This window comes from Corvus cornix, chromosome 18 (genome assembly GCF_000738735.6).
Source record: "Corvus cornix cornix isolate S_Up_H32 chromosome 18, ASM73873v5, whole genome shotgun sequence".
In the NCBI taxonomy this organism is placed as follows: Eukaryota; Metazoa; Chordata; class Aves; order Passeriformes; family Corvidae; genus Corvus; species Corvus cornix.
In genome coordinates, this window is record NC_046347.1 from 9,619,346 (window position 1) to 9,642,500 (window position 23,155).

A 23,155-nucleotide genomic window follows, 5' to 3' on the forward strand; every position below is an offset into this window, starting at 1 on the left:
CTCTACAGGCACAGCTCTGTCAGTGGATGCTTGGACCAAGAGTGGGGCTGTGTATAAGGAAATCTGAATTTGTGTTAGAAAATCTGGATAGCTCTGTAGGTTACATAAACTAATCTTCACAGCAATGAGAAACTAATTTTCCTGCAACTTATGCAGAAAAATACTGAAGGCAAATATTTCAGCTGTTGTGTTTTGTAGAAATACAAAATATTTACATGCTTAATACTTATTTAAATGTGACCATGTTAAGATATTGCCTATATCCAACATATAGATCCTGTTTTCCTTTGTATTTACAGTTTTGGATGAGCTATCAGTGCAGGTAAAAATGTAATATATTAAATATTTCTGGATGTGCAGTTTGTAGGGATAGCCAGCAGATGGTGACCGAGTTCCACTATATTTGTCTCTCTTCTCTGAATGTGCATTGGGAAAACTGAATCCACGGGCATGGACTATGTGTAGTTGGATGAAAATCTTGCATTCCAGCCATGACTCAGTTCTTACATTTTCTCAGGGCAAAATAGATAATGTCGGTGAGAGATGTTTGAGTAACTACTTGATGTTCTTTATCTCAAGATTCTCTCCTTTCAAAGACCCAAACAAACAGAGAAGTTCTTTTCATAGTGATTTTTATCTTGCAATACAGATAATTCTGTGTTGGACAATTTCGGCTTTTTTATATGAAGTTGTTTTTCTGCCTAAATAAAAAGTAGGTAGACAAACTGGGGTGTGGATGAATAAATCTGATTAACTGGGGCTGGAAAGGTGCAGCTTTATTTTGAAATGTGAGAGGGTTTGTTTGAGAAATGTTTAGATTGGTTTGAACAGAAACCTGGGCTTTCTGACTCCCTAGGAAAATTCTACTTTATGTTTATAGAGTGTGCCTGAAAACATTGTTAAAGGTTGGTGTGTAGTCATGCTGTAGCAGGGGGGAATCAGTGAGTTTCCCTTACTTTGTTCCTAGAAGGAATATTTACTAATCTCCTTTATTAGCAGCAAATTGCTTCCTCCTCCCATGCCAGCTCCTCTTGGGCTGAAGCAGGAGGTCACAGGGCTGATATGAAAACTCTGATCATCCTTCACTCACCTGAAGTGGGAGGAAAAAGAATTAATCTTGTGCTTTTTGGAGCCCGACTCTTATTAGCAGGAGGCTGGAAAATGGAGTGGACAGGTAGTACATACTTAATATGAGCAAAACTGTGGTCCATCCCTAACAATCTTTACAAATTCTGTTTGTAGAATCAAGTAAAGCAGCTTCATTTTCAGTTCCTCTTCAAAATAGCAAATACAGACCTAAGAATACATCTAGACTTCTGTTCTCCCTTTGGTCAGTTTGAAAGTATTACAGGCAAGCTGGGTTGGGTTGTGTATTTGTTGGTATTCCTGAATCTCTGAATGATGAGGGCATGAATTCTGTTTTCTCTCATTTTTAACAATTGGAACTTTATTGCATTGTTAGGTAACCTGAGTATTGTTCAGAAAGGAAATCTGATAAGAGGGCAGATTTACTCGCAGGCAAAGATTTATCTCCCTTTAATTAAAGGTAATTTTGTGTCAGATGAAATCCTGGTAAGAAATGCAAGAGGCAGTCATTGTGTTATTATATTCCTTTTGATCTTTTTTACCTCTAAGGCTTTGCTTATCTGAACTATTTACTGCTTTATAATTGTTATTGTGCATCCATACACGTTGTTTATGTGGGATTTATTGGTGCTGGAATGGAAGGTAGGCTCCCAGTTGTTGTATTTCTCTGTTCCCTGCTGTTCTGATGAAAGCTGGGCCCTGTGCTTCATGAAAACTTTGTGTTTGTCTTCCTAGAAGTGACTGGTTTATATTGTACATCCAACAGTTGTTGTTCTGTTCATAAACACTTCATTCATCTCAGTGTCTTTTTGGTACAGCAGCCATCTCATCTGCTGCCAGATGGAAAAGAAGGGAGGTATTTCAATGGTCTGATTTGATTTTAATATAATATAGCCAGTCATAGGAAGGTGAAGGGACTAACAGAAGGTTTTAATTACCTTAACTGTGGATTTGATAGTGGAGTATTTGCTGAAGGATGTTTCACTACTGTTTTGGATCTTTTGCTTTATCAACCCATCTAATAAATGCTTATAATTTTTATTTTCTTTTGGTTTTTTCCCTGTTCTCTGGCTGAGAAATGTGTGACCAGGTGCATCAGTGACACTTCTCTTCACCTATCTGCTGATCTTCATTTGCCTTTGTTCAAGTGTTTTATTTGCAACAAAAGCTTTTCCAGAAAATCCCTGTCCAGCTCTGCTGGACAGAGCACTTGGTCATGCTTTGCTTGTGTCCTGTCTTGTGGGCTTTTCTTTGCCATCCCCCTTAAATTCCACTTTAGTCCCTAAAACAGAAATGAAATGAAACGTAGACAATCTTTGTGACTTGTTCGTTTGACATGTTCCTCTCCACCTTGGCCTTTCAAGCTACTGCCTTTGTATTGAGCTGTGTGTGTAGTTCTTGCCCTTGTCTTTGTGTGTTATAGGATCATTTACCTTGTTCTAACCTATTCTTTTGGTCTTAAAAGTCTCCCCTATGTTGCAGCCAACCATCACCTTAATTCCTCTTTCTTCTCTGAGTCACTGGACTCCATCCTATGTGGTTTTATATGCTTAGCAATTTTGTTTCAAAAACATTCTCCTAGATCAACCCTCTCCTTAGCTCGGGTTTATCCTAAAATCCTTTGGGAGATGTTGGGTGATGTAGTAAAAGAAAAGCAAAGAACACTTTTTAAGGTACTGCCATGTATGTGGTACTTCTAGAGGGTTTTTTGGTGTGGAGTTTTTTGGTGGTGATTTTTAATGGAACACTTAAGACTTTTGTTTGCCTTTAACAAGAAATTTTTTCTCTTTTCTCTCTTTTTTTTTTGATCTTTCCATCTTGACAGTTTTTTCTATATTTTAAACGATTCTAGTCTTTGATTAATATCCTTTGTGTGCCACAAGCTGCTGAAAATGAATCCTTCTCTTTCTGCTTCCTCTTGTCATTAATAACAGGGAAAGATTCAATGAGAAGCCATCAGTAATATCCCGTTGTCTGAGTTCTCCTCACCGGACAGATGAAGATAACCTAGGCACGCCACTATCTGTAAGATGCTTCTCCTTTTTGTCCTAAAGCTCTACTTTCCCTGAGTTGGGTTTATATACCCTGTAAAGCTGTTATTTCCAGCTGTGTGGGTCATGATTCCTGTGTAAAGGTGCAGACTTCTGGGAGAGAGTGATAGGGAGGACTAAAACTCATCAAAATCTGTCCTCTGCAATTCAGGGGAGGAGAATTTCTTATAGGATGCTCTCAGTTCATCCTAATGCTTGACCTCTGTTTAGTGTCGTGTGTTCAGTGTCTGCTGCACTGTTTTCCCTGGGCTTGGCAACGTGCCTGCGTTGACATCATCTTGTATTTTGCAATAACAGATTAAAGAAAGCTGCATAGATGCCTCTGGCTCTGTTCAGTGATGGTTGACCTCTGAAAGAGTGAATTTTGGACAGTTTGTTTCATCAGACTTTCCACACTGAGCATTGTGACTGATGAAAGGGCATTGAATGGGCTTTGTCTAAAACCCTTTTAGTCCAAAGTATTCAATGATGTTGTTTATATAGTTGCAAGCATTTGCACTGACAGTTACTCCTGACAAATGTGTGATACCAAGAAATGCGCTGTTTACCCTCCAAAATGTGCTCTGTGGCCTTGCAGTGTCCTTCACCACACCTAGAACAACCCTCACCCCTCCATGAACACTGAATTTCCTGTTTGTTCCTCTAGTTCTGCCCATGCTTCTTTTTTTGATTCTATCAGAGGAATAGTTTAGAAAGATTGCAGCTGGGCACAGCTGAGGACATGAAGTGCAAATAGGATAAACTGGAAGCTCTTTCCTGAGGAAATTTGTGTTGTGCTGTGCATCTGGAATAGAGGATTAGCAAGAAGGGATTTATCGGGGCAGTTTACAGGTGCTCAGTGGGCAAAAATCAGTGCCTGTGCTCTAGGCTCTGATTGCTGTGAATGTATTTTTTTGTGTGTTGATTGTATGTATACAAATGTAATTTAAATACAGAAATGCCGTAATTAAAAATAGAACCACGTGCTGGATTTACTAAATTTCTCCTTATTGGTTTCCTGTTTATTTACTTCAGGAAATATTCCTTATGGAAGAGTTGTTGTAAAAAAAATTATTTTCTTCAGCTGTAACCTGGATTTGGGGCTTTAAAGTTTTGTAGGGGAGTTTTGCTGCTTTGATTTGTTTATTTTTAATTTTTGGTGGTGGTGGTGGTGGTGGCTCTGCCACAGCTTCCAGAGCAGAGTTTGATAAATCACTGCACTTCATTGTTCTTCAGCTCCATAGATTGGATTCTCCCGTGATTACAGCTTTAAAGGGGCCTTTAAGTGAAATAATCCTCCCTTGCTTTGCCAGACAGTTTGATAACGTTTGGCTGGCTGGAACAATGTTCCATTGTCAGTGATGCACAGATGTTCTGGCATCATTCAGGCCCAGGTAGAGGAGCAGGGAGACTTTTAAGAAACATTAAGAGCTGCCTCAACCAAGTGTTGATGAACTGCAGCCCAAGCTCCAGTCACTTGTGACAAATGAGATTTAAAGAAGAGGTGCTGGCAGGCCCATACACAAACCTCACTCAATGAGACAAAGTAATTCAGGCTTCAGTGTTGTTTTTTAAAATACCTCAGCTCAGGGAAATGTTCTGTACCAGCTTTCCCATTAGGTACTTCAAATGCAGTTGGGTAGTTACTGTTGTCCCACAGGAAAAACTTCTCTTCTGAAAGGTAATTCCTTGTTACTTCCTTGAGCAGCAATAACCACAGCCCTGGCTGGATGCTGGAAATCAGGGAAGATCCTTGAGCTGGGCAGCAGCTGCTCTGTCCTCTGCTTTGATAACCATCACTGCCTTGCTGTGATTTCCTTTGATTTTTAAATCTATGTTTTTATTTGGAGGCTGATCAGGTGATCTCTGAATTCTGGATTAGGCCCACAAAGGAGAGACGAATTGTCCTAGAATGTTACCTGAAAACTGAGTATTCTGAGTTTTTTTTAGTAAATTCACCCTCTGTAAAGGGGACCATTGCTTTGGGAATTAATAAAGAAGAACACTGAAGTGGAGAGCCAGGCTAATTTATCCTCTGAACTCTTTCTCAGCCCACTATCCTTCTGGAAACTGAGCTATTTAGGTGAAAGCTGTCAGAGGTATTGTGACACTATTAGGAAGTGCAGTGTAGGTATGGCCAAGCTAGTGAGAAGTTTAATTTTAAATTATGTGTCTGCCAGCAATTCTGGTATTTTCTTTGACTTTCCTTGTGTTCCAGGATGATCATCACAAAAGAAACTTTTCGTTGGATGATGATGACCTCGAAGCACGACTCAATAGTTGGAATCTTGGGGTAAAATAAACTGAGTACTTTACTTATTTATTGACTTGCAATGGGAACTCCTCAGTAATGTAGTCTGAGCTTAGCCAACAAAACTTCATGTGGCAATCAGTCTTTTAGAAATGAATTGGTAAAGCTCGGAAAGGTTCTTTATGAATGTATGAGAAGAAAACATCAAAATCTTAAGTAATAATAATCTTCACATATTTAATATGGTTACTGATAAATCAGGCAAAATAATGGCTGCTGGTCAAAACCAAGTGTCTCAGTCTGGTAGAAATTCAGCTTATTTAATGATGACTCTATAACATTATTTTTATTTATACTTGTATAAATGAAAGAAGAGTTTGGCTTTCTGTGGTTTTTCTTTTAAACCAATACAGAATTTGCAAGCCATTAATACAACTCAACTTCTTTTGGTCAGTGCTCCTCCTTTTGAAAGTGTTCAGGAGACTTTTCTGTGTGTTCACCTCTTTCTTTCCCTTTTAATAATTCAAATTTGTTACTCTTATAAGACTTTATTCCCTTGGTTGTATTTTCTGTGGTGTTCACGATAGTTCTAAGGTCACAATGAAGTGACCTCTTCTCTGTAGCTGTGTTTTAACGTATTTTTTAATTGTTTTGTCTTTTTTGTAACCCTTTCACTTGTACCACCAAATCTTTAACCTATTTCATTAGGATTAATATCCTCATAGCAATTTTTTTTATTAAGATCACTTTGATTTTAACAGGGAGGTTTCTTCTTTCTTTTCTTTCTCATTTTGTGCTTATTTTCTTTCTCATTTTGTGCTTATTTGGCTGTAAGCTCACAGAGTTACAGCCAAAGTTAGGAGTGATGAGAGCAAGTTTAATGAAATAGTTCAGCCTTGTTTTTTGAAAAATAATCACGTATTTTCATGTTGTCATTTTAATCAGCTGCCAAATGATCCTTATTCTTCCTATACTATTGTCAGTCCAGAGGGATATGACAGCATTTAAAAATCTTGCCTATTACACTCCAGGATTTTCAGGAATGGCCAAGTTCTCTTCAGTACAATCAGAAATGATAACAAAGGATATTAATGGTTTTGTGTCCTTGGTGTTTTTCTTGCCTTTTCCAAGCTAAAGGTGGAGATAGGTGAAAACGTCAGCACTGTACAGGTGTCTGAAACAAAGGTGCAAGCAGTCACTTGCAGATTTTGGATATTTGGGCTGTATTTATCCATTGGATTATATGAGCAGAAAGCTGTAATACCTTGAGCTTTTAAAGCTGCTTTAAGGGGGAAACTTGCTCATGGCCATTTTACAAATTATTCCAACTGATGCTGACAAAGAATCTCTTTGTATCCAGCATTTTTATATCAGTGTCGATCTGCTTGCCTGCTTATCTCTTATCTCTGTCATTTTATTTGTATTTTATTTCTTTTTCTAATTGAAATTCCAGTTTGCAATCATGTTGTGTTGCTAATGGCTGGTTATTAAACTGTGATGATCCTCTGCTGATACAGGAGCTCCCTTGGATAACAAATTGGCTACCGTGGCACATAAATCAGTTTTTCAAGTCTCCTCTCCAGGGATGGTAATTAAATAAGTCGCTCATGACAGACTTTGATTGCCTGATAAGACTTGTTGGGAGTTACCTGACAAAGAGGATTTGAGGTTGTAAAAGAGAGGTCTGTGAGGGGTTGCTGCTGAACAGCATTTCCCTGCTGTGGATCACGGCCTCCAGTGGGTTCTGAAAGGGTCAGGAAGTTTTAAGTGGAGTGTCATACTTAAAGAATATGTCATTACTGAAAATAAAAAAATCCCACTAAATGATTGCAGCACCTTGGAATCTGTAAGATTTGAGTGTCAGATGTGGCTGCTGTTACTTGCAAGCATTTAAATTGCCATGGGAGCATCTTGCTGTCCTTTAATTGCTACTCCCAGCTGCAAACTGTTTGGGAAACTTAATGTACAAGTGATCCCACCTCAGATACAGAAGACCCTTGACCCAAAAGAATACTTCAGTAGTGGGGGAAGATAGGAAAGGAGATACAGAATGGCTTTCATTTGGAGCTGCCTTGGGTGAAGAACAGTTGTCTTGGAAAGCTTCTCAAACTTTCCTTGGGTTTTTTTGGTTATACAAAGATTTTTCTCAGTAAGGAACTGTGTAATTTTAGGAAGCTGTGATTATGTCAGGCAAGTATACAAGGAGACCATGCTATTATGCAAGAATCTGCAAATACCTTGCTAGGTACACAAAATGGTGAGACAACCCTGGTGTCTTCCAGCTGTGAGGTGCTGCTGAGCCTTCACTGCTCCAGCTTGGGCTTGTCTGGATTGAAATGACCAGTTATAAGCTTATCTTTCAGCCTCCTGCTTCTTTAATATATTCTAAATTTCCTCTTCTTCAAAGCTCTTGTATTTTTAAGGTCACATACTGGATGTGTTTTCAGTTTTTATGATATACCTACATCAGTGATGGAGGGTTTTTTTAAAATACTATTATTAAAAATACTGTGAAAAGTTTTGAGAAATGCTTTTATGATTTCTCTACTAAGCAGAGAGGTCAAAGCTTAACAGTCTAATCTGGAGGCTTCAGGTATTTGTTCTTAATAATAACATTTTCTACAGGAGAAGTAAGTCTGTGGCATTACTTTGCTGATATTGTTACTTCTTGTGAGTAATAAAATAATTTTTCCCTTTGCCTTGCAGTGTTCCTGATTATCCCTATCCAACATTTTATTGTTCAAGTTCTTTAGATTCTAGTCAGGCATGAGTAAATGTTGTAAAAAAAAAAAAAGTTGAGTTTTGATTGTGATAAATTTGCCTTTCATACATGGAATACGAATTTACACTCACTTTACATACATTATAAAATCTGTTTTCCTTAGCCTGTATTGACTCTTATCTAAACTGATATAGGGACTGTCCTTTATCAGGTGTTCATGCCTTGAAGCTGCATTTGCAATGTAGAAAAGCAGAAATCCTTTTCTATGGCTGTTTGAAATGAAAAGGTTCCGAGCCAGGAGCTGAGACAAATAAATACCAGTAATCTTTGGTCATGTCATTACTTCGGACTCTCTTTGTCATTCTGTAGCCATCTTAGAATATAGTTAAAGTAACCTGGGCTAGGGGAATGAGAGGAACTTCCAGCCCAAACTTTTCTGTGTTTCTGTGATCTTATTTCATGAACAGCTGTCAATAAACTTCTGCATGTTGTTGCAGCTCTAGCGCACTTCATAACTGAGGGGAAGGTGGCTATCTCCTGTTTATGCCTCAAAAATAATTAAATATTGTGAAATAGGTACAGTGTCAGGAAAAGAATGTTGTTGAATAATGGAATTAAACTGCTTTGTTTTTCCCTTTTCTTTTTTTCCTCTTGTAGCTGATCTTTTTAGATTGTAGACAAACATAATTTTTGGATAAAAAATTCAAGTTACATAAAGGAGCAACAATGAATTAAACCCCTGCAAATTCTTACCTCACCTGCCTCTCTGTCTCTCACTCTGTCATGATGACTCTGATGCAGTTTCATTTGTCACCAAATTGTAGCCAATTATAGGTGTGACAAAGTATCTCTTTCAAACATCCCAGGAAATTCAGCACATCATTTTAGGCAGAAAGCACGCAAAAAGATTGTACCCTGGGGAAACAGCAAAGGGGTTTTTAATCAGGGAGAACACGATTTTTCACCACTGGAATTCAGGCAGGACAAGAATTAACTCTTCAGCTTTTACCAGAAATGATGTGGGGTGTTCAGTTCCGAGAACCTGGATGCTCAGCCTTGCCCAGAATTTGTCCTGGGAAATTTTATTGCCTAATAAAGGTTTGAGAAGACTTAAACCAAAGAAATTCTGTGGTCGGTGGCTTGTGTTCCATTCTCCTTCCTTGGAGAAAAGCTTTCTAACACAGGGTTAAATGGATGGGAGCGTTGGGAATTCTTGGGAGGCTGTAGCAGCAGTGGATGCTGTGCCTGCTCTGTGTGCTTGGCTCACATCTGCCTGTGTCTTTCCAGTCTAGTTAAGCTCAACCATTTCTGCGCAAGCCATTTGATTATCTTTTGTTTGGTTTCTCAGTCTGCCTGCTTACTATAAACATACCTACTGTATATGTTGTGGCCTTGGAGGGCAGCAGCACTGGAAAAACTTTCCCACAGTGAACTCCAAGTGGTGTTGCGACTTCAAAAAATAAATTCAACTTCCATGCTGACAAACAATCTTCATGTGCTTTAATGTCCTTCCACTAAGACTGCAGAAGCAGCATTAAAGTGAACTTCCCTACAAATTATGATGTTAGATAAGAATGTCCTTACTCAAATTTCCTGAAGCTACTCAGCAGTTATTTCTGTAGGGAACATGCTGGCTGGCTGGGTTTGTTAGATTAAAGTAAGAATTTAGGGCAAGGTTCAGTTTAGTTGTTTACCATTTCAAAGTCTTAAGTGTTCTTAACTCTTTCATGTGTGTTTTTGCCATCTTTGTTTTGAAAACAATCACGTTTTGTCTTTGAAGAAGCTTAGGGGGGAATGTGGAACAAGCCTGCAGATGCAAGTGTGGGGATTTTGTTCCCTGAATCTTAATATTTACAATGTACCTTCTGTTAGTGGACTGACACAGGCTACAGTTGGGGATTACTGGAGATATCCATCCCTGGATAAACGTCTTCCAAAGAGTGGAACGTGACTTTGGAGGGGTAGTTTGGAATCATGACATCAGTGTTGTCATTGTTGTGGTATTTACTGAGCAAAAGAGCAAAGCTTTGCTGTGAGTTTCTGGGCTGGGCTATAGTGCACAGATGGAAAGCCTGTACAATATTTTCAGCCTGAGGGATGGAATATAATTGATGAGGATGAGACTTGCAGAAGTACTTAGAGCTCAAAATTGTGCTTTTCCTGCAGTGTCCTTGCTTTTGGGAGAAACCACTTCAACTTTTGTCAGGGCTTCACTCACTGCTTGCGTTGGTAGCTTTAAAATTGTGTAACTCATAAATATTTAGTTTTGACCACTTTAGGTGTTCGTAACACTTCAGGTGTTGTTAAAATGAATAGAAATGGAAAATACTAAAGTTACAAATTACAGCTCATTTGCCTGAAATGCAGTTTTGGAATTTTATTTTTATGTACATTTCTGCAATACCTTTTTTTCAACTTAAAAAAATACATATATTTGCATGAAGTAGATTGTTTCTGTTAGGTGGTGGGAATTTCTTCATGGGGATCTGATCACCCAACACCTTCACAGCTCTGGTTTCGGAGGACTAGAAGATGACTATTGCAGTCTTCACCAACTGAGACATGGTTTCTTGTCAGACTGCCTATTAGAACAGGAGAATCCAAAATCTTTCCTACAGAGAAATTCAGAATACCATTTCTGTTAAGAAGTGGTATTTACAAATTAGAGTTCAGTTCTAGTTCAAATAAAGATGTCTTTCATGGTGACATTTATTTGGTTCATACTCTTAAGAAAGCATGTGATTTACTGCTCTTCTCATGGCAGTCCTTCAGTTTCATACATATGTATTTTGGCTTGTCTTTGACCTTTTGCTTATTATTTTTAAATTTGCATGTTTCTCATAAACACAGACTTTTTTTTTTCTTTTTTGGGGCATTCTTTATTGTGATATTCTCTCTTTAATGTGGTCTAATTTTGCTAACAAGAAGTTTTGCAGAGGACCAGCATGAAAAGAATGAATGTTGAGGCATTAAATGTTTACAGATCAGTTTAAGTGGATATAATCCACAACAAGTAACAAAGTGGGAACATTTAACTTCAAAGCACATATGGCTGCTGTTACAAAATCAAAAAATGCAAGACTTGGGCCCTACAAAGTATTAGAGACACATTTTCCTTCTCTCTCATAAACAAGGAGGATGTACCTTAGCTTTTCAGATTGGTTTTGAAGTGAAGGCTGCAAACAGCTGAATGTCATGGTCAGATAAAGGATTGGAATTAATTGTAAATATTTACAGTAATTTTTTGCTTTAAAAAAAGCCAAAGTAAAGGGTGATAGTATTCATTCTGCACGAGAGCCAGGGCTCTTGGGAAATAATTAAGCCTTTGAAATGTCGCTCTGCTGCCTTCTCCAGATTCCACCAGGTATTGGTGAAGGCTTCCACTGTTCTCTGCTGCTCAGGGTGCTGGGATGCCAGACTGGGGAGTACCTTGAGCTTCTGGCGAACACCTTCAGCCCTGGGGATGATCAGGTGTGTGTGGGCTGGATGGGGAAGTGGCCAAATTGAGATGGGAGGAGGAGTATAATAGCAGTAAAATGTAGATAGAAAATCCTATTGCAGATACAAATGTGTAGGACAAAGAAAATCCTCCAAAATTTTTCCAGTTTGGTATTTCTGTACCTTTTATTTCCCTCTCTCTTGATTTGCTCTTTCTTCCCCTCCACTGTGTCTCCTATGGTTAATGCTCCAGGATGATCCCACTCCTGTATTCCTCTCTTCACAATCTCTTCTGTGTCCAAAATTCCTCATTTTTGTGGCAGTGGGTGCAGCCAGGATTCCTTCATTCACTGGTGGCTGCGCATGGATTTTAATTGCCAACACAGGATACTTTGTGTGAAAGAAAGTTTAATGTAACTGTTTTAGTAAACTCCGTGACAATAAACAGGTTATTGTTAAATTATTGGTTTCTTGATGCTTTCAGCTAATGTATTAAATTAGTGGATAATACTATTCATTGGAATTGAAGGTATGTGTTAAACGTGAGTATCTCCGACTTCTGGGTGAAATATGACAACTCCTCAACAGCACACAGAAATCCTACATCACCTTTTGGGACAGGAAATGAATAACACTGTATCAAATTAAAATTTCAGAGGGATTAAGCCTCTTTTCCACTGATAAATTCAACACACAAATTTATTTCTTACTACTGCAGAAAGTGCAAGAATTTGATATAATTGCCATGCCTTGTAGATCAACCTAATCTTACAACATTTTTTTTTAATGTGTATTGCAATCTCATTCATATTCCAAATCTCACTGCCACATTTTACAAGATTATACCCTTGAAAGATTTTTTTGGGCATTCTGCTTTCTCTGTGATGTGATGTTTGAGCCTCGTCATCTGAGAAAATGAGAAAGATAGAGCTGTCTGATAGAGGAAGTGGGTTGGGAACAATGTTTTGTATCCAGTTCTTAAAAATAGTGATTAAGAGAGCTGTTTTAATTATATAGTCATGTTAATGAATCATTTCCTTATGTTTTGTCTCTGTAACTTACACGCATGGCTGTAGTTTCAATGCATCCAACTGTAATTTTTCAAAAGCACTAGATTTTAACCAGTATAATCTGTAAACTTATTGTAGTTTTATACTGATTTCAATGAAAATTTAGCCAATAAAGTTGGAAATCTTTTGCATATGCCTATGTATGTAGCTGCCAAATATTTTTATAATATGCATTGATGGAATTTTTACAACCACAAGAGTTGGGAGGGAAAAAAGTGCACTTTTTGGTCCATTTATATTATCAAACTTGCTGAGTAGATAATTTCCAACCAAATGATCTCTTAGGAAGATTTCCTATTCCTGTAACATTTAAGGCATGTTGAAATCTCATCTGTGGCTCTTCTGAGTGATGCAGTTGCTGTGCTAAGTACAGTTTAGTTGGGATGTCTTAGGCTGAATAAGACATTGTTGACCTGCTGATTTTTCTCTCTCTTGTTTTTCAGTTAGAAAACCCCAGATACCTGCGAGAAAAACGGGTGCCAATGACTCTGGTAGGTATTTATATTCCCTTGGTATTTCAGAAGAGCAAACAAACATTTTCCCTACTTTTAATTTCGGGTCAGGATTGATTGTACTTGGATTTACTGTTTTTAACTTCATTGGTTGTTCTGAACTTTTCCTTGTTCATTAGATGACACCTAAAATTGGCCTAGGAAAGAGCAGCCCCACTCAGCACCACCAGGCGCTGTTTCTAACGCAGGAAAAAGAGGTAGGATTCTTTGGAGTCTTTAAGGCATTTGGAATTGGAATGGAAATTGGGCATTAACAAGGATTATTGTAGCAGAAAATCTCATGGAAGAGAAATTTGCTGAAGTGACAGGGCTTGTCATTAAATACTTAATGTATTTCCCAATTCTTTAGGGGGTAAAAAAGACTTTCTGAACACATTTACTGGTCCTTTGAAAGAATTTTTAGTGGAGGGAAGTTTGAATTCTAGGAATTTTCCAAATTACTTTTTAACAGTGGCAGTGAAACCTTTGATTTAGGGAGGACTTTTGTTTACTTTCTATATACCTTTTAAAATTAGCAGATTTTGACCTTATTTCTGATAGGATCTACATTATTTCTATATTTGCCTCATTGAGCTCCAATCCTCTTTTGGTGGTATGGGGTTTTATTTTACTTCTTCGGAACATTGTGAATTCCTGAGATTCCAAGCTTGGCTGTCTAATTCTCTCACACCATGTTATTTTGCTTTGAATATGTGTAAAAGTAAAATTTTGTGGTCATTTTCACCTTTTTCATGGTTTAAGGAAGCCGACTGCCTGAGATATTTTGTGACAAGCTGCTCATTTTATTTAACACATTTCTTTTTTTTGAAAGACCGTGAATTAATGGTCAGGAAAGGAAACTCAAGATGCATTAGGAAAACGATTAATAGAACCCCCAAATCAACTAACCAGTCATAAAAAAACCGCAGTGAAGCCCTGGATCTATCACTCTGCTGTGTTTGCCCTTCAAATTTCTGCTTTCAGCCATATGCTCTTGGAAAATTGAGACATACGTGCATAGTTCCCTACTATCCAGAAGGACCTAAACTCACAAAGGACCCCAAATATGCCTGAGTTGGGGAGGAAAGGGCATCATCAGCAAAGCAGGAAAATATTCCTCCTTTTCCTTTGTATCTTGTAAGGACACATGGATTGGAACTGTCCTAAAGTTATTTTCAAGACACTTCAGAAAACATCTTTAGCAGAGATACAGAGGAGGGTAAAATTGGTTGGCAGATCCTTCAGTTGTTGATAAAATAGTGTGCATGTTTTTTCTGTTGCTACCTGCCTGTCTCACTCAATGCTCAGACAAGCAGTTTCACAATCCATGTGCCTTTCACTTTCTCTGCTCTTCTATTGACTGTTCTTTTGTATTGACAACATTCAAACCACCAGTGCCTCAGGATGAGGCAAGGTTTCATAAGATGTGAAAATAGCGCAAGAAATAAATAAATTGAAAGCACAATGTTGTCATTTAAACAATATTTTCAAATTAAATAAACATGAATGCATGCCAAGGAGCTACATAAAGTACCCAGTTAATACTTTGCTAGTTCAGTGGAAAAATCCTCTAAACCACACAGTAAAAATCCAGGACTTTTTGCTAATGGTGCTCGACTGTGGGCTGGTTTGAACTGGAAAGGTTACAGACAGTGTTTCACAATCACCATGTGTGTGCTATTAATGAGAAAACTTAAATGTGTTTTCATCTTATTTTGTTTGTGAAGCTCAATTAGGAATAAAGCCTTTTCATTTATAGAATGTGAATGTATTAACAGAAAAATGGTGCTGTACAAAAGGGTTTGGAGGAACCTTTAACTGTTTTCAACCTCTTTGTAGTACAACGGGAGAACATAAAATAGGATAACTGTGGGTTTTTTGCTTTTAACCTTTAGACCTTTGTTCATAAAGCATTCCTGCACCTGTTTAGAGTCTGTAATGCTGAACACATGGCCATGAGCAGTGATAACCACATCACAGCCCTGCGAGGACGGCGATGTCGTCAGGCAGCGGCTTTTAGTCATCTTTTCCCCAAATACTTCTGACATGGATTAAACCATTTGGGAAATGGTCATTACTGAAAAATCATGGGCTTAAACAAGGGAGATGCAACCCAACAGGAATATATCCATGTTCAGTGGGACAGCAAAGCACAACAGATGGGGTGATTGGCCTGTCTTGATAAAAAGAGAAAAGTGTCCCTTTGAACTTCACCTCTGGCCATCCTGTGTCACCCAGTGCTCCACAGGGCAGAGGAGGGGGAAAGGAAAAGTCTGATTTGTGGCTTTTCAGAAAAACATATCCATTACCATTGCTAAGATAAAGGTTTGGAATTCTTCTGGAATGAGAAAATAAAATTAGCTATGTTAATAAACTGATTTTTTTTAACCTTTCTCAAACAACTAGTTTATCTGATATATCACTTGAAGACATTCTTTAAAGAAGTTCTCTGTTGTAATTTTTCCTTTTGTCAGTCTTATTTATTCTTAGCATTTTTTCTCAATTTCCTTCTGTTTTATTATTTTGTAAGCAAAGATATTTATTTATCTTATCTCAACAAAGGAAACCTAAACAAATCTGAGGCCTATGGGAAATAATTTTCACTTGTCAGTTGAAGGCTTACGTGGAGTAAATTTGTGCTGAGTTGTATACCAGCTCTTAATTTATTTATTTTTCAGTCAAACTGGCAAGCTCAATGCTTTGTGCAATAAATTGTGGAGCTTCATCTCTCTGGGTTAACTGAGAACACTGAGTGTTTCTAATGTTTTTGTTGACTTTATCATTGTGCTTCTGTTACTCCCCTGTTTTGTTTTTTGGGAATCCAGTGATAAAGCCTTTGGTCACTGGAACCACTGGTGCTTTCCCAGCCTCTTGTGTACTAAAGCAGCCCAGACTAAATGGTCGTGCAGCTGGAGGGAGGAGGAATTCTGGGGAAGGCAGTGGCTGAGTTTTCAGGAGAACACCTGGGATAACTTCCACCAGTTTGTCATGTGGGGTGGGGAATGAGGAAGAGGGAGAACACCAGAGGAAAAGGAGACATAAGATAGGTGGTATAAGATAACAGAGAACATAGAGAGTGGGGAAAAAGACTTTTTCCTTTTTTCCCTGAAAACACATCTTCATGGATCGAGGACGAGAAGTAAGATGGAAAACGAAGAGTGTTTTATGGGTTTATGATTAAAGAAGTCTTATCTTTAGGATGCAGCCTTTTTAAAAAGCTGTTTAGGCCCTTCATCCTTGTAATCTTTATTTATGTTTTTCTCCTTTTATTTTGGGAATGAGCACTCCCTTTTACTACATGACACAAATTTTGTTTATAAAGATCATCAAGCCATTTTTATGGTTTTACTGCCCAGAAGTGTTGGGATCTAGTGATATATTTACATTAAGATAAAATCTGCAGTGCTGATACAGTTAAGTCGTGGTCTGGCTAAAAGTGCTCTGGATTGAAGGTGTTGAAAGCAGCAGATTTACTGTGCTTCTCACTTATCTGGCAGGAGATTATAACTTGAAACAGAGCAAATTGCATGAGGGCTGTGGTATGGATGTTCCCCAAGAGGGACCATACAGAGAATGTAGGGGAAAGAATACAGGGAGGAAAGAAAGTTGTAAAAGTTGGGAGCGAGAGTGAATAACACAGGCTGGTGTTAGCATGGAAAAGGGAAGGGAAAGAGCATTTGAAGATAAAGAGTCCCTGTAATCAGGAGATGGTGATCAGTGGGCATTGTCCTGCTGGGTTTGATTTCTTCCTCTTAATTGCCCTGTTCCATAGTGAGGTATTTAAATACATGAAGTTCATGCCAAATTATGAACAATAAATAAACCCAGCATGGAGACAGTATCCTAAAACAAGGACTCTTGTAATTAAACCACTGTAAAATTAACATTATTGTGCCTTTAGCTACGTGATGAATTTAATATTTTTCCTTATTGAAAAGAAATATTTTTGTTTGTATCTTCCAAGAATGGTAACAAAATCTATCAGGGTTGTTCTCTTGTGTGTTATATGGAATTAAAAGTGTGTGCTTATGTCTGTGTGTGTCTCTAGAGTTTAAATTTTGGTGGATGGGTATATAAACATCTGTGCATGGAATCAGGAGAGCTGGATACAGCGCAAGGAACCTCCTCAGACATGTGATGGGGCTGTTTGTGCTTTTTAATAACAGGAGGAGAGTGGTTTAGATGAACTTTCTGAAAGCATTTGAGTGGGCCCAAAACCTGAATCTTACAATAACCGGAGCTTCCTGTGTTGGAATTCTTTTTCTTATTATCCCTCTGTTCTTCCATTTCTCTTCTTTTTGGTGTTCCCCTTCTTTTGTCATCCTGTTCGCTGGGGACTGTCCAAGCCATACTTCTGCTCCTAAATGTCATGCTGCTTTCCAAGGATAAAGATTGTAAAGGTTTTTAATTCTGGTGAATATTCTTGTTAAAATGTAAGAACGTGTGTTGATTTCTGTTCACACAAGCGTGGCCCATATGAGGAGACAAGAAAAGGCAGATATGACATAATTCTGACTTTCATCATGAGTTTCACTTTTCTGTAACTTTTTTTTTTATGATAACTTGGCTGTAAAAATACTGTTTTATTTCCCTTTGAAAATATTCCAAGCAGTGACAGGGACTATTTTCTGGTTCATTTGAATTTTCTCCTTTTCTTCACAACCCCAGTGTCTGTTTTGAATGCAGGGTCTGATTTATATGGAGAATCCAGTTGTAAACTGATTCTCACCACTGAATAATTGTCCTGAGTAGGAATCTGTTCGTTCATATTTAAATTCACAGCAATCTTGACTGCTGTTAACATGATTCCTGGCTGATTAATGTCCTGTTCCCAAAAACATGTGCAAGTTGTCCATTGTGTTCCGTGTGAGGAAGTCACATCCTGCCTTGCTTTGATAACTCTTCAGAATGTGATGTAATAAACCCCAAACCTTATTTTATTGCTAGACTGGTGTGAGACACACAGTGGATGTCAGGATGAGACATGTTTTCATGAACTGACTGCTGATTTATAATTCCTGATACCAGTCAGGCTGGTTATGGAGATCTAGATGTACATGTACAGTTATTTATTTATTTTTTTGCAATAGTTTGTGAACTATGTCTTTAATTATTGCACATATGGGCTGGAGACATTGAGAAAGATCAAAGGGGTAGGTTAGCAATTCAAACTAGTGTTTTAACCAGTAGAATGTCCAGATGGTTGCCAAGCAGCTGGGAATTAATCTTTTGCTGCATGATTAATCTCTACCTCAAAGTGTCTCTCTCTTAAAAAAAAAAAAAAAAAAAGAGGAAGAAAGTTTGAGGGTTTTTGTTTTCATGTACAGATTCTGATTTTTAAGGGAGAAAAGACATTGACTAGAAAAAGTAAGTGCTTACACTGTTATTGCAACATGTTGCACGGGTGAAAAGAAGGTGGAAGTACAGTTTTTGTGACTGGTTTAGGAGATCTTGAAACGAGTGTAAAAAGTTCAGTAGCTGCTAAAATACAGCATAAAAAAAGAGCGGAATAACACTGGGGAAAAGAAGTCAGTACTGTTGACTCAGTGTATTCAGACTCATTCACTGGACTGGGCACTATGCAGAATTCTGTGAAATTCTCAAGTGATATCTTCCATTATATTTGTATTTCACTAAATCCCTTTGAAATCTGTGTGAATCCTGCATGTTCACAGGTTCAGTTGGGTTCAGTTCTGAAGATACAGTTTGTTGCATTTTTGAGCTTTTATGAAATTGCATCTAATACTGCTGTGTCTAAGCTTTCTTAATTTCCAAACATACATTGAGCTTTTTTTGGTCCTTCCTGATGTCGGTGTCTCCTACTGGTGGCAGATGTTTGTTCCATGTGGAAGTGGGACCCTGCAAATAAAGCTGTTAAATAATATGATGTGATGTAGTGCTAATATCCATGTTATGTTTATTGGCCAGAGAAAACATCCTTGAAAGCAGAAATACCATTTCCAGTTATTACAGTCATAGGGATACAGAGCTGTGTGCATTTCTCCTTCTTCCCACCACCCTGAACATGGAAATCCATGAAAAATACATTGTTCTCTCTTGAAAGAGCCTAATGACATTTACATATGAATAAGAACAATTGCCCATTCAATTATTTTTCTGTATCAAGCAAATGTGTATTAATTTCAGTGTCATTTAAAAAGTCAGATTTTTCTTGATGGGGGAAGCTGGTAAGATTTGATTTAGCACAAACCCTTTAATTTTTAGTGGCTATAAAAACAGGGCAATGTCATATTAATTTTTTAATTGAGTGAATATCTTGTTTCTCTTTAAAGAGTAATGTGTTGCAACTGGAAGTAGCAGTTGTAGTGTTTTTAAAGAGTAAAGATACAAAGAAGGTTAGATATGTGGAGGGAATTGTAAGTGTTTGTTAGGTCAAATAATACAGTCCAGATCATAAACATGGACTTTTGTAGAGGGACCTTTGAATCTGGGCAAAATGCCATGTTTATAAAGGGGCTTTCTACATTCTAATTTCTGGCTGTTCCACTTGTTTGATGCTGTTTTTATTTCACTCCATCTTTGGTTTACCCTGAGCTCTTTGCAACAGAGACTTTCCAAGACATTTATTTCACCTTAGTCGTTGCATTGGATAAAAATATTGATGAGATTCAGTGCTGTAATTGGAGTGGTTAATGATGTACTGTGTCAAAACGTAGTTATAAATTTGTTTATTTTTCTGAAATGGGAAGTGAACATTATTTTTTCCACATCTTGTAAACTGAGCACAAAGTTTTCAGCAGTTCCATTTGAAAATGGAAGATTAGTTGCAACACGATTAAAATTTACATTCACTGTAGAAACTTCTGTTCAAATATATTGTTACAAAATATGATTTTTTCCTGTTTTTCACACCAGTGATTTACTTTTAAATACTCTGAGTCTTATATGCTGTATAATGTAGAAAGTATTAATATACCTCAAAGCTAATCTGAAAAATTTTTTGACGGTACAGTTTGATACAGAAATAACACTATGAGATCAGACAGCTTGTTAATGATGAAGTGAAATCCACTGTTCCAAATTACCTTAGTCTGAAGTCAGCATGTATTTATAATAAATCTTGACTGTTTTGCAAGTACAGTCTCTTCTGTCTTGGCCTTCCTGTATGGTTTAAAACACTGTGTAAATTATCAATATTTATTGTTTTAACCCTGCATGTGCAAATTGAGTAAGCACAATTCAGTAGAAAGTTCTAGTTGTTTGTTGATATTTTTTAAGAAACCATTTTCTTCTGTGGAAATATCAAAGCTTTGTGTGCTGTGCACTGATTTCTTTTAGCAGCTGCAGAACACCAAGACAAATGACTTTTGTCATGTACTGTAAGATATACAAGTCATTGTTCTACATTGTTAGTTCTTACTTTGAAGTTCTCATTTATTGTTTACATCCTTCTCCCCCTTCCTCGCTTCCTCCCTCCCTCCCCCCCTCCCCCATGTATTCATAGGCTTGGAAAAAAAAACCTGGCAAGCAACAATTTCTGTTTTGTCAAATAGCCAAAAACCCCAATCTGATGAATGTTAAAGCTCCAAGATGCCCCCCCTGGCCTGAGGGTGAGCCCTGGAATGAACACAAGTGGGCAGGAGTTCAGTATGAATATTGTTAACCCACTTATTGATTTGCTTTTAAATCAGGTATTTAAATATTACGACAAATTTCTGTAAATGGGGACAAGATAAATGTTTGTTCTCTGTTGTGAAAAAAGGTGAGATCACCTTTTGGTTTTCCCCTGGAGGTTTATGACAGTTGCATTGACTCTGTCAGTTTAAGCCTGGCAGTTTTTGGATTTTCCTAGCACCTGAGCTGTGCTATGGAATCAGGACGGTGGTACCATGAAACCCCATTTTCAGGTAACTGTTTGATGGCTTTGGTGGTGTTTTGGTTTTTTTTTAAGAGGAAGAAAGTGTGACTAGGCACATAAAAGCAGCTCTGTTACTACCACCCTTCATGGCTTTAAATAACAGGGACAGCACAGATGTTTGACATCAGTATTGTTTACATGGCCTTAGGGTTTAATTGCCTCATTCTCTTTGTGAGGAGGATAAACAATGACAGAAATCCAAAGGAATGATGTTCAGCCAACAGCAATGGCTGTGTTTCATACATAGTTGCAAACTTCCCAACTATAGCTAAATATCTACACTTCTTTTTTTCCTTGTCTGAATGGTAACGTGCCATAAATTTCATATTCTTTGCTGCCTCTTAACTGGTGATAAAAGATATTAAAACCAATGAGCACGAGCACCGTAAATTGCATTTAACAAAGTGAATGACTTAGGAAAGCAGATTTTATCTGGTTTCTCTAAAAGTTATGAAGGTCTTTGGTACTGCTGTAGGTTATTTTGTTTCTTAATATGTGTTTAATAAATAAGGTCAAGCTGAAATGCAGAGGGCAGTGTATGGAAGAGCAGCCCATGCAGTTACCTAGAGCAGTTCCACAGGAAATTGGGACAAGCTGAGATTTGACATTTGGGATCTGTGGACAGGCTCCACCTCAGTGTGGTGTGGTTTTAATTTGAAAGATTTTCCTTGATTGAAATTAGTATTTAATGATGTGCTTCAGCTTTCAAATGAAGAGGAGGCATTTCACTCCCAGCTGGGAAGTGCTGAGCCCTTTTGCTTCCACCCCAGCCTTAATGAGATCACTGCATAAAATGTGTTTACATGACTCAATTTTTTTATCGACGTATGCAGTGAGATTGGGAGTCTGCCTCAGAGAAAGGGTGGGTTAAAAAGCAGATTTGGAAATGAAACCAGTCTTCAAGGCTTTGCTATAGGACGTTGTGTTGTTGTCCTCATGTTTTCTGGCTTCTCCAGTAGTTTTCCATGCAAGAAACTGAGTGTAGGATTTTTAAACCAATATATCATTATTTTTACAGCAAATGCTCAAATTAACACTTCCCAAAGTTGTGATGAAGATACATGTGGGGTTGGAACTGTGGACCATTACAAAATTTAAATGTCGCTGGAGATTTTTAAAATTTTATTTATTTTTTTTACTGGTAACTCAGTACAAATACAGCTTTCCTCTCAACGTTAGCTGAAAACTTCATGTGCACATCAACTATTGAATTTCAGACACTTGAATATGGGACTTCTCACACTTCTTTATATAGTAGGTCTTGAAGGGGCAAAATTAGGAAAGTTGTAGATGAAGCAGATGGGGCAGAAAAGTGCCTGAAGTGCTGAAACTACATTAAGTTTATAGAAGTTAAGGACCTTGAGTGCTTTTGAAGGTGTCCCTTTTTCAACCCTCCCCTGATGAGGAGTTGGTCTTTGGGATTTTTCATGTGAGAGATTTTTATATTATTTAATTTATAATATTCAGAGGAAAAATAATCAACTTTGTTGTTACAGCATTTGCATTCATCAAGGGCTGACTTCTGTATCTTGAACACATTTTTCCCAGTTGTTTGGTTGCAATTAGCTCTCCTTTTTGGAAATCAGTCCCAAATCTGTGACATTTTAAGAGATGGCTGTTCTAGTGGAAGTGGTGTAATGAATTAATGAACTAAAGTTAATGGGAACTGGTGCAAGTGCAAGGGTGGTGCTAAAGGGAAGATTAATGAGAGGTGGGAACCAGCTTCAAGTACAGGGAGTTCTGTTGTCACCCTGGGGAAAAACATCCTGTGGCTGAGAACAAACACCAGCACTTGAAAATATATATATATGTCCATCTTTAATCCAAGTGCAGTTCTGGATTTTGATTTAGTTTTGTGTTATTTCATGTACAGAATAATAAAACCTAGACCAGCTCTCAGCTGGTACAACCACCAAGCATCCATTTCCATCAGCACAGACATTCTCACATTATTAATGAGTTTTAAATGTAATTTGTGTGGATTTAGGAGCTGTGTGAGGGCAGAAGCTGTACCTCAGTCATTCATAAGCTTTCAATGTAATTCAAGTAGATTGGAGTCTCTTTCATGTTTAGTTTCTGGTGTTTGTGTTTTTACGAGACCTTCATATTTATTTATGGAATGTTCACAAGCTGTCTATCTGGAAGTTGATTACTGTGCTCTTTTTATTAAATCAACACTTATTCATCA

General features: G+C 37.7%; 1 protein-coding gene across 5 annotated transcripts in view; it reads left to right on the forward strand.

The window, feature by feature from the left end:
- Window positions 1–23,155, forward strand: part of CEP112 (centrosomal protein 112) — a 158,253-nt gene that overhangs the window by 4,839 nt on the left and 130,259 nt on the right. For 4 of the 5 annotated variants that reach the window (XM_039562628.1, XM_039562630.1, XM_039562629.1 and 1 more), the window contains exons 5-9: window positions 3,021–3,111; window positions 5,335–5,409; window positions 11,444–11,560; window positions 13,041–13,088; window positions 13,229–13,306. In XM_039562628.1, coding sequence (XP_039418562.1) covers window positions 3,021–3,111; window positions 5,335–5,409; window positions 11,444–11,560; window positions 13,041–13,088; window positions 13,229–13,306 — 409 coding nt within the window. The remainder of the gene's footprint in view (window positions 1–3,020; window positions 3,112–5,334; window positions 5,410–11,443; window positions 11,561–13,040; window positions 13,089–13,228; window positions 13,307–23,155) is intronic. The other variant, XM_039562631.1, reaches the window with a different exon arrangement.